The sequence below is a fragment of the Alnus glutinosa genome, chromosome 5 (assembly GCF_958979055.1).
Source record: "Alnus glutinosa chromosome 5, dhAlnGlut1.1, whole genome shotgun sequence".
Taxonomy (NCBI): domain Eukaryota; kingdom Viridiplantae; phylum Streptophyta; class Magnoliopsida; order Fagales; family Betulaceae; genus Alnus; species Alnus glutinosa.
The window spans coordinates 24818070-24829451 of NC_084890.1; the positions used below are offsets into that span (position 1 = coordinate 24818070).

Consider the following 11382-nt stretch of genomic DNA (forward strand, 5'->3'; position numbering starts at 1 on the left):
AGATCAAATGAAGCGAATGAATAGTTTATATAGAGGCCCAGAAAGCTCGGAGAGAGCTGCTCAACCTAGTTCATAAAAATGCCAAGTGGTTTTTTACGTACGTTTTTTTTTTTTTTTTTTTTTATTGCAATAGCAAAGTTAGAAGAGTAAATACATTTTTAATAAAATTTATTCCAACTATCTAGTCCTTACAATTAAAATAAATAGGTACTTTTCACATATAAAATAACATATGAAATTTTTATAGAATAACTTGAAAGAGCTCTCTCCAAACTTTACAGCCTTTCACTACAAAAAAAAACGTAAATTCTGGACGGTTTTAAACCGTCCAGAAATGCAGAAAAACCGTCTGGAATTGATTCCAGATGGTTTTTTCTAGACGGTTTAAAACCGTCTAGGAGAATGCGTCGCTGATTAAGTTTAGGGACGGTTTGGGGAAAACCGTCCGCAATTCCAGACGGTTTTTCTCAAACCGTCGAGCACTGTTTACAGACGGTTTGGTCAAAACCGTCTGCAATAAATTACAAACGGTTTTGACCTAAACCGTCTGGAACTTATTGCAGACGGTTTAGGTCAAAACCGTCTGCAATTTTCCAGACGGTTTGGGCCGAAACCGTCTCTAAATTATCTGGAAAAAAAAAAAAAAATTCTGGATTGTTTGGGCCCAAACCGTCCAGAATTTTTTTTTTTTTTTTTAAATATGAATTTAATTAATAGAAAATTCCTTAATACAAAATCCTGCAACATCATCTAAATCCAAATTCATTTTCAAATCTAAATCCAACATCCAACATCATCCAAATCCAACATCCAACATCATCCATATCCAAATCCAACATCCAAATCCAAATTAAATGGCACCAACAACAACTTGTGCAAATTCAAATTCACACGATAACAGTCTATACGTACTAGCTTACATATCATAAGTTAAATTCAATTACAAGGACAACAAAAATCAAGTCCAAATACCTAGACAACTAGACATCATCTTCTTGGTTGTTTTCTGTTGATGGTACTTTTCCCGCCATAATCATGGCTACCATACGTTTGACACTTTCCAACTCTTGCTGTTGCGCTGCATATTTAGTGTTTTGCTCTTCGCACAAATTCCTCAAGCGTTCTACCTCAGCAGACATCTCTATTTCTCTGGAAGTAGGCGCACTAGATATTGATCCTTGTTCGAAGGAATAAGAGGAGGATTTACCGGGAGTCGGCCCTAGCCCCACCCCTCGTACACGTCCGGAATGTTCCCGTCCTAGCACTTGTGCGCACGCATCGTTGTGCGACCAATATACCGACCCCTGTGAACTTTCTCGTCCTGAAGGCGACTGATTTTCGATAATTGCCTTTATCTTCGCCTGCACAAAACATGCAAATAAAAAATTGAATCTTTCTCAAGTGGACAAAAGGTTAAAAATATATATATATAAAAAAAAAGAAAACCTTGAACCGGAGAATAATGTTTACGTATTTATTACGTACTTACCATAGCTTCCCCAGCCGTTACATTCATAGGGGTCCCATCTTTCTTGGTATGCGAGACAATGAACATATCGTCTCGGTTCGGGGTTTCACCTGTGTCTTCCTCCTGCAATATCATTAACATACTTAATTATAAGCTTATTATCTTACTATAGTGCTTACAAACCGTGAGTGTTTTTAATTTGTACGTACCATTTCTCGTGCAACGCTCTTCGATCCCAGAGTATGAAGAAATGCGTTGCAGCTACGGCTCATCTTGGCCTTCAATGAATTCGCCTATAAAAATTGTAATGTTAATATGGGGATTCTTAACAAAATAAATAAGGCAATATATAAAAATACCTTATCAGCCGAAGACAACCACCTATCAACTTGCATTTCAAAGTCTTCTGAATCAAAAATTTGCTCTGTCACCGCCCTACGAACCACAGATTCTACGGTATCTGTTTCTTGCAAATTCACACTTTTCTTGACCTCGTGCCTGAACTGCCTTCTTTTTGTTGCGAGGTCCCTCAACGTTAGTCTTTTTATGTTCACGATGTTGTGAACAGGCTCCATATAGAATTTTTTCTAAACACAAAATAAGAAGGTATAGCTTAATTGAAAATATAAGACTACAAAACTATAAATACATTTGCTAATTATGAATTGTAATAAATATGATTGATGATGACAGATATATTGCATGTTTTGGTATTCATAGGTTACCGTTAGGGTGAGCCACATCTGTTCCTTTCCTTCTGGTGGTAACTTCCTCCAGTTACCATGCAAATGGATAAAACGACCATTTCTTACGATCTTCCCACAGATTCTTCTAAATTTCTCGCTACCCGGGCCCATTGGTTGGTGTGCGGCATTGAATTGGATCACTATCCTTTCCCCATCAGGTATGTGCCATATGTCCTTAGGACTACCAACAGTCCTAACATTCCTTCTACCCTGCTCATCTGCATATCATAAAATGGATTACGTTACACTTCTGCGTTGCTAAATTAGTATCAGATTAGCAAAGTAATTGACGATCATCAAACATAAAATAATTCATACCTATTGTGTGAACTTTTCCACCCCGTAACATACGCGGCACCCGTGAAGAACCGCTATGATGTGAAGTCTCAGGCACTGATTGTGCTGATGATCCAAATTGCTGAGAATCTACACCATCTTGTGTCTCCATAGGATCTTGTGTCGTATCGTCTGACCCTACAATCGGTGGCTCACGTACTACATGCTGAGGATCTACGCCCATTTGTGTCTCGTTAGAGTTCTGTGTTGTATCGTCTGACCCTACAACCGGTAACTTATGTAGTACATGTTGAGAATCTACGCTCACTTGTGTCTCGTTAGGGTCCTGTGTCGTATCGTCTGACCCTACAACCGGTCGCTCAACTGATGTGCGGTCTAAAGGCGTCCAAAAATCATTTGCCAGTTGCAACGTCTTTTTTTTAGGGGCCATGTGTACCTGCAAACACATACAACTGTTGATCAGATTTAACTGTAAATTAAATATACTAGAGGCATTTACAGAAACGAGTTTTTTAAAAAATTAAAAGTGGGACGACTATAAGTAAATCATTGTAAACACCATATAACCATGATCAGATACTCTTTAATAATTTAACCATGTTTATACATACAATTATTATGTTGCTACGATGGCCGGTACATTAGTACGTGCACAATCAATGTCATCAAAACCGACGTCTCCCGTCACGTTGATGTTGAAAGGCTCGTTCTCATGATAACTATCAATGTCAGCATAATCCTCACTTTCACCACTGCCAACATCGTACACATTTCTTGGTTTTGTCCTTACAGCAACAACCCAATTTGGATTTTTGGATCCTTGACATAATACACCTGCGATACTTGATTTGGTAGTACGAACGGATCATCAGTGATTCGCGCACCCATGTGTATTAGGTTCTTGAAATTTACAAGATCGAATCCATATTCGTCCTTTTTGTATCCCTTATTCAGTTGAATGTCGGCCCAATCGCATTTGAAAAGCACATACCGCGTCAAGTCGTAGTAAGTAACCTCAATTATTCGAGTTAGCTTACCGTAGTAGGTGGGACCATCTTCAGTGGTGACACACACTCCACTGTTTTGACTTTTTTTTTCTTCGTCGACATCCAAGGTACGGTATAAAACGCCATTAACCACATACCGCTTATATTCTATAGCATCGAACATTGGGCCTTTGGCATGAGTTACAAGTTTCTCTCCCAATTCTATTCTATCTGCCTTGTCCAACTTATCAACCTGTAATTTGGACACCTTATTTTAAAAAATAATTCAATGTGTCTTTCATAGGTAAATAAAAGTTCAGACCAACATTTTACTTACGTATGACTTGTACCAGCTACAGAATTGGTCCCTTTGTTGCTTCTCCAATTGTTGATGTGATGTAAATTCCCTATTGTTTGATTCCATTAGCGACTCCATGTGCATCCTATACTTAAACAAAACATGTATTCGGTTACTCGAGAATGTATTTAGATGCGTACAATACTTATTTAATAATGTAACTCATGTGCGAAATCGGAGGAAATCGTCAGAGTTGAATAAAATATATCGGTGTGCTTGCTCAAATGTGATTTTATCAAGTTTTATCCAATTCCTCGCCCCTCTCGATTCATCTTGGTGTCTCGGAGCCTTATTGTGAACCGTTGGAGCGTTTACTAAATAGCGCGAGCAAAACGTCAACAATTCGTCCGCAAAGTAACCCTCTGCAATAGACCCTTCTGGTGCAGCCTTATTACGAACGGTACGTTTATATCTCCCAAGGCACCTACATTTAAACTAAATCGTGAGACCAGCACATAGATTTGATATATATTAATAGGTCATTCGATTGAATATATAATTAGTGAACATAATTTTAACATTACCTCTCAACGGGATACATCCACCTGTAGTGTACCGGTCCACCCAGTTTGCATTCACGTACTAAATGTATAATTACGTGCACCATGGATGTAAAAAAACCCGGAGGGAATATTCGTTCCAATTTGCACATAATTATGGGTATCTGATTCTCTAGACGATCTAGATCTTCCACCCGTAGTGTTTTTGAACAAATGTCTCTAAAGAACCCACATAGCTTGATTAAAGGCCTCACAACATCATCCGATAAGGTTCCTCGAAGTGCAATTGGCATGATTTGTTGCATGATTATGTGATTGTCATGACTTTTCAAACCCCCAATAGTACATTCTTTGAGCTTGACACAACGTGACACATTTGAAGAATATCCATCTGGCACTCTAGCATCATGTAACACTTGCAGGAAGTCAGTCTTCTCTTTTTTTGTCATTGTGAAACAAGCTGCGGGGAAAAGTGTTTTGCCGTTTTCCGCAGTAAATGGATGAAGTTCTTGTCTCAATTTCATCTTACGCAAGTCTTGACGTGCTTCGAGGTTGTCTTTAGTTTTACCACTCATGTCCAATAGCGTGCCAAGTATGTTATCAACGACATTTTTTTCGGTGTGCATCACATCAATGTTATGTCGTAGTAATTGATCTTTCCAATAAGGCAAATCGTATAAGACACTTCGCCTCTTCCAATCAACTTCCCCAGGGGGCAGCTTCTGTCGGGTCTTTGCCCGATTAACAACACCATCTAATTGTCTCATGATCTCATCACCATCCGGGAATTCGGGAGGACCACCTAGTTCCTGCGCACCGTTGAATTGTCTCTTGTTTCTTCTCCATGGATGATCTGGAGGTAACCATCGCCTATGCCCCATAAAGCAAAATTTTCTACCATACGTTAGCCACGTTGATTGCGTTTCATGCCTACAACAAGGACATGCTTTCCGTCCATGTGTACTCCAGCCTGACAAATCACCGTATGCCGGAAAGTCATTTATCGTCCACATCAAGGCCGAACGCATGCTGAAATATTTTTTTGAGGTTACATCAAAAGTTTGTACCCCTACTTCCCATAGTTCCTTCAACTCACTTACAAGTGGCGTTAGGTACATATCTATATTCTGTCCGGGTGCACTCGGACCAGGGATAATCAAGCTTAACATAAAATACGGTTATTTCATGCACATCCAGGGAGGCAAATTGTAGGGTACTAACATTACCGGCTAAGTACTGTGACTAGAGGACATTATCCCGAACGGATTAAAGCCATCTGACGCTAAACCTAACCTCACATTTCGCGGTTCTGATGCGAAATCTGGGTAATGTGAATCAAATGCCTTCCATGCTTCTCCATCGGCCGGATGCCTCAACACACCGTCTTTCGTACGGCCTTGAGCGTGCCACTTCATATGTGGCGATGTATAATGTGACATAAACAACCACTGCAGCCTTGGTATCAAAGGAAACCAACGCAACACTTTGACTGCTTTTTTTTTCGAACTTTTGGTCGTTCCATCATCATTAGTTAAGTCATCCTTCCACCTAGACTCATTGCAAACTGTACATTTGTCCAACTTTTCATTTTCCTTCCAAAACAACATACAACTGTTGTGACAAGCAGATATCTTCTTATACTCAAGGCCTAAATCCCTCAAATACTTTTTTGCCTCGTATGTGTCTTTAAGCAAACTTGCATCCGGATGCATCAACTCATTGATGAATTCAAGCAACATGGAGAATGATGTATTGCTCCAACCGCCCATGCACTTAATGCTATATAAACGCACAATAGCTCCCAATTTGCTATGTTTGGTGTTTTCATGGAGTGGTGTATCGGCATCCTTTAGCAATTCTTCAAACTTATTCGCTGCCATGTTAGAGTCTTCAATTTCAGCATCCACAGATTCGGCTTCGGCTTCGGCTTCCACTAGAGACCCACCAGCTTCTTCACGAACATCGTGCATCGCGAAAACGTCATTAAGCATGTCTTGCATCCCACTGGACCCCCCATGTAGTGGAATGCTATCCACTTGAACCGTCCTAGGAGCTTCATATGTCGTCTCGTTAACAACGAGAGGGACAAGTGATTCCCCATGCATTATCCACTCAGTGTAACCCTCAATAATCCCAGCACCTGACGTTAAATGGGCATATACAACTTCACTGGACCATGATTTGCCCAACAGACACTTCTTACAGGGACACACAATGACCCCTTTTCTATTCGAATGTTCGCGTGCAAATTTCACAAACGCCATAACCCCGCGAATATACTCTCGCGAACTTCGCGGCAACTTCATCCAACTCTTGTCCATATTTAATTCTAACTACATCACAAAATAGTCCAAATATTTCAAGTTAAGATAATGCAAGAGTACTAATTAACCCCTACGATAGATTGGGAAAGAGATAAACACAAGACTCATACAAGAGTACTAATTTCAAGTTAAGATAATGCAAGAGTACTATTTGTTTGCTTTTGTCATTCGCTCAAGAAAAAAAGTAAATAAATAAAAATCTAGCTTTCTAATATATTAGTTGAAACTTTTTTTGTCGATCTAATGTTTAGTTTACATAATGGAGAATTGTTGGTGTAAGAGAAGTTCAATCCATATACTCGATCTCTAACATGATTCAGTTTTATTTTTATATTTTTATCCTCATGAGCACCTCCTATTGGAAATATTGAAGAAACTAACAAAAAGAAAACTACATGGATATTCATTCTTTATCACAATATTTTAACCTTTATTTATGTAAATTTTTACAGGGAGAGGAACTAAATAAATTAGTACAACTGTTCCGATCCCTCCAATTAAAACCGAATAGTACTAATCATGCAAGGATTTTTATTCCATTAAAGTTAGCTAATTCAATTCTCCTTATAATATATATATATATATATATATATATATATATATATATATAAGCTTAGGAGCTAGCCAAATAATTCTCTTGAAAAACCTAGAGTATATATTGGAGTTCCTTATTTTGTGGAGTACTGTAAATTACTCTATACGGCCACTGTATATATCCCTCCATCATAAAATGAAAAATAAAAAATAAAAAATTTCTCAATAATAAAAATAAAAATAAAGGGGAACATTATATATATAACTAGAGAGAGTGGAGAAACTTTCATAGGACGAAAATCTGTCCGCTTTCTTTATCAATTAGGTGTAAACTCGGATATCCATCCATCCATCATGAAATTGGAGTCATTATATACAGTGATCTCATAAGCAATTGAAGGGAAATTTCACATAAGTTGTTACTTGCATTGACTTTTGATCAATCTTTTAACCTAATACTTAAGCAGTTGCATGTTTAACAAAGAGTGACAGAATGATGGTACGTTAGTGTTCAGATATATATCATATATGAAAGTGAAAATATTACAACATCAATTAATTAATTGTTAATTTCCACTTAGAGCCTGTTCTAGAATCTAGATATGTTTCATAAATAAATTTTTACAGGGAGAGGAACTAAAGAAACTTAATCATTCCTTCAAACTTCTCAAATAGGTTCCCCCATAAATTAATGATACCCCAAATGGGCCTAACCATATAACCATTTCCATTCTAATCTCAAAGCACTCAAAACCAAAATCAATTGAAGATCCAACACCTGTTTTAAGACCTCAATTCCATAGGAGCACAATCAATTTGAAGAAAATCAAACCGGAAAAACAAAATCTCTATATCATTTATGCTATAGAAACACACCAGAAATGGTGGTTCTGTGTGCAGCATCAGTGTCAAGAGGCAGTTTATCCACCATGAATTGAATTTGGAGGATCTCTTAGATAAGTTGGTTTGGCTTTTGAAGAGATTCTACTGAGATGTTTCCATTGATATTTGATTGTATTGCTGGTATAAAATTAATGTGAAACAAATCTTTGGACATCATTGATTTCCAGAGGATTCCTTATTTACCACATAAGAAAGTTTTGAGATTTCATTTAACATTTAGCCACTAAGTACTCTATAGACAATAAAATTCCTAGAGCAATTTTGGACTAGTGATAAGTGGTTAGAAGTTAAGTTACCAAAACAGTTAGTATGGTTAGGCCTTCCATATATGGCATGTACAAGGGCAAATCAAAATTTCAGATCATCTATTGGAGTAAGAAGTTTATGGGAATGAGATATTTGACATCTGTAAGTTCATTTTGATGAAAGTGATATTTGAGTTTTAGGTAGTCTAATCTATTCTCGTAGGCATATATATGTTTAATGCAGCCGATTTGTTCTTCAAGCATATATAATCATTTTGATAAAATACTAGTTCAGCCATGTGTTTCCATATTTGATTTATATGACATAATTGATGGTCTGAACTTACATTTAACAGCCTGGAAAAGGCTCGCCTGATTTTGTACTTGTTCTAACAAAAAGTAGTAAGTAACCATTTCCATTCTAATCTTAAAGCACTCAAAACCAAAATCAATTGAAGATCCAACACCTGTTTTAAGACCTCAATTCCATAGGAGCACAATCAATTTGAAGAAAATCAAACCGGAAAAACAAAATCTCTATATCATTTATGCTAAAAGGCCTAACCACAATATTCCTTCAAATAACACCAATACAAATTAAATCAAGCAGAATAAACATCATAATGTAAAATAACGGACTTAAAAACATAGACAATATTATTCAAGTTGACAAAAATAAATCCATTTCAACACATATATCATACGGCCAACCCCCAAAAATTACCAAACTTGAGCATCAAAGGGCCAATCGGCCATTCACAACCTAGAACCAAAACCCAATCGGTTTGAACCAAAGAGGACCCAATCCATTCAACAGAAATCAAAGAGGGAGAGAGTGGATGATTTTTAACACGAAGTTGAAAGGAAAAAAAACCAACCTTTAAATCGGAGAGAGCGCCGGCAGAGGGAGAAAGCGCCGGCAGAGGGAGAGAGCGCCGGAGAAGGGAGAGAGTGCTGGCGGCAGCGGGGTATGAGAGACTCTGAGAGGGAGTGGATGAACTTTAATTTCAGCTGGAGAACGTACGTGCAGATCGATTCGAGGGTCCTGTGCGTTTTTTCCCCATTTAGATCTAGGGCTTCGACGGTTTGAGAAAACCGTCCGGAATTAGTAATTCCGGACGGTTTTCTCAAACCGTCTATAAATAGTATAGACGGTTTTTAAAAAACCGTCCGGAATTAGAAAATTCTGGACGGTTCTAATTCCGGACGGTTATTTAAAAACCGTCTATACTATTTATAGACGGTTTTAAAAAAAACCGTCTATACTATTTAAGGACGGTTTTAGTAAACCGTCTGTATATCTTTTTTCCCGACAGTTTTACCAAAAAACGTCCAGATTTTTTTTTATAGACGGTTTTTTAAACCGTCTATAAAAAAACCGTCAATAATTCCCCTTTTTTTTGTAGTGTTTATATAAAATATTCATCTCAGTTGGTCCGCACCTTTATTTTTTATAATGATAAATGATACCAAAATGTCATTATCTGACTAGTTATATGCTAAAAAATAAAATAAAAGATAAAATAAAAGGTCAGAATCTAGACAGCCGACACCATACGGTTCCAAGCCAAGTGAACCAGGATAATGAACAGGATAATGACTTTGCTATATATATATCATTAGTGAACCAGGATAATGACTTTACTATATATCATTCCAAGAAATGATAATGACTGTACTATATATCATTACAATATACAGGAGTGCGAAGGAACTGAGTTACGAGGTACTTTCGAATCAATATTATTTAGAGGCTATGAAGTCTAAAGAGACCTCTTTCAATTTAGTCTACAAAAATATCGTATATCATTTTGTTTGTGAGAAGCGCATATTTGTGTTTTTTTTAATTTAAATATGAAATTTCATTGATTGAAATCTCAGATTTAATTATAGCTAGTTTTCCGACCCCGGTACGGCGGCACAGTAGAGTTGGTGTACATGTTGAAAAAGGACGTACGTGTGTGTATCGGGTAGCCTCCCCTTCCCTGCCATGCCAGCTTTGGGCTTTAAGGCTTGTGAAGCACATGTTTTGGTCCCCCACTAGTTGTACGGCCCAATAAAGTTTTACAAAAAAAAAAAAGAGTCATTCAACATGGAAGAACAGGAATGTTACTGCTACGAGCATCTCTAATTTAGTTATTCAATATATATATATATATATATATAAAAGATGATGAATAAATCAATTGATGTGATTTAGGAGCACTAGGAGTAGTTTTTCTTACACATTTTTTTTTAATTTAATGAACTAAATTACTTTTTAGTTCTCTATTTAAATATATTCCACAATAATTTTTATTATCTCCTCCTTATAGCATTTAAATATTTTTTAAACTAAATGCTATGAGAAAGAAAAAAGAAGGATAAATTATTTAAATATTGTTTCAAATAAATGCTAGAGGAATGAGAAAGAAAAGACAAATTTTTTATATTAAAATAATGTTAAGGGAATCACTTTTACTTCCTTATATCTAAGATATAACTTTTGGTTTCCTTGGTAGTTCTTTAGTTTAGGGAACAATAAAAAAATCTGATTCAATGGAAATTTTACGAGTTTCTCTATATATAAGGAAAGGAATGAGATTTAAGGAAGCTTTTGTTAGTGCTCTAAAATGTATGTTTTTAACAAAAGGGGAATGTTTGGTAAATAGTTTTTAGACTTCGAGTAAGTGTTTTTATAATTTTCTCTAGTCCAAAGAAATTATTCATCGAAATAATGAGTCACCATTGATATCGATACATTTGAGATTGCCAAATGTTCGGAAGTTCCTCCATTCAATCCTTTTCCTTTTTCTTGTTGCTGGATAATCTTGATCATATATATGTATAAGCTCTTTGACACTCTCTCCCTTAGAAGCTAATTTTTACGAGTAAGTTCTACTTAAAATCTGTATCAAGCTTCTTTTTTTTTTTTTTTTTTTTTTTTTTTTTGGTGTATGATTCAGTGTATGATTAGTACTTGAATTTAGAAATAATACAGAAATGGAATAAGAAAGAGTCCACTTCAAATTCACACTTTCA

General features: G+C 36.6%; 2 protein-coding genes across 2 annotated transcripts; both read right to left on the bottom strand.

Moving 5' to 3' along the window:
• Positions 1-980: 980 nt before the first annotated feature.
• On the bottom strand, positions 981-2914 carry LOC133869144 (uncharacterized). The gene is made up of 6 exons (XM_062306104.1): positions 2533-2914; positions 2194-2432; positions 1828-2055; positions 1678-1761; positions 1490-1591; positions 981-1361 (listed from the first exon to the last, which is right to left on the bottom strand). Exons 1-6 carry the CDS (start codon positions 2732-2734, stop codon positions 981-983), a joined length of 1236 nt encoding a protein of 411 aa, XP_062162088.1. The 5' UTR covers positions 2735-2914.
• A 383-nt stretch (positions 2915-3297) lies between these two features.
• On the bottom strand, positions 3298-5236 carry LOC133869145 (uncharacterized). The gene is made up of 3 exons (XM_062306105.1): positions 4380-5236; positions 3835-3940; positions 3298-3750 (listed from the first exon to the last, which is right to left on the bottom strand). Exons 1-3 carry the CDS (start codon positions 5234-5236, stop codon positions 3298-3300), a joined length of 1416 nt encoding a protein of 471 aa, XP_062162089.1.
• Between the last annotated feature and the right edge of the window lie 6146 nt (positions 5237-11382).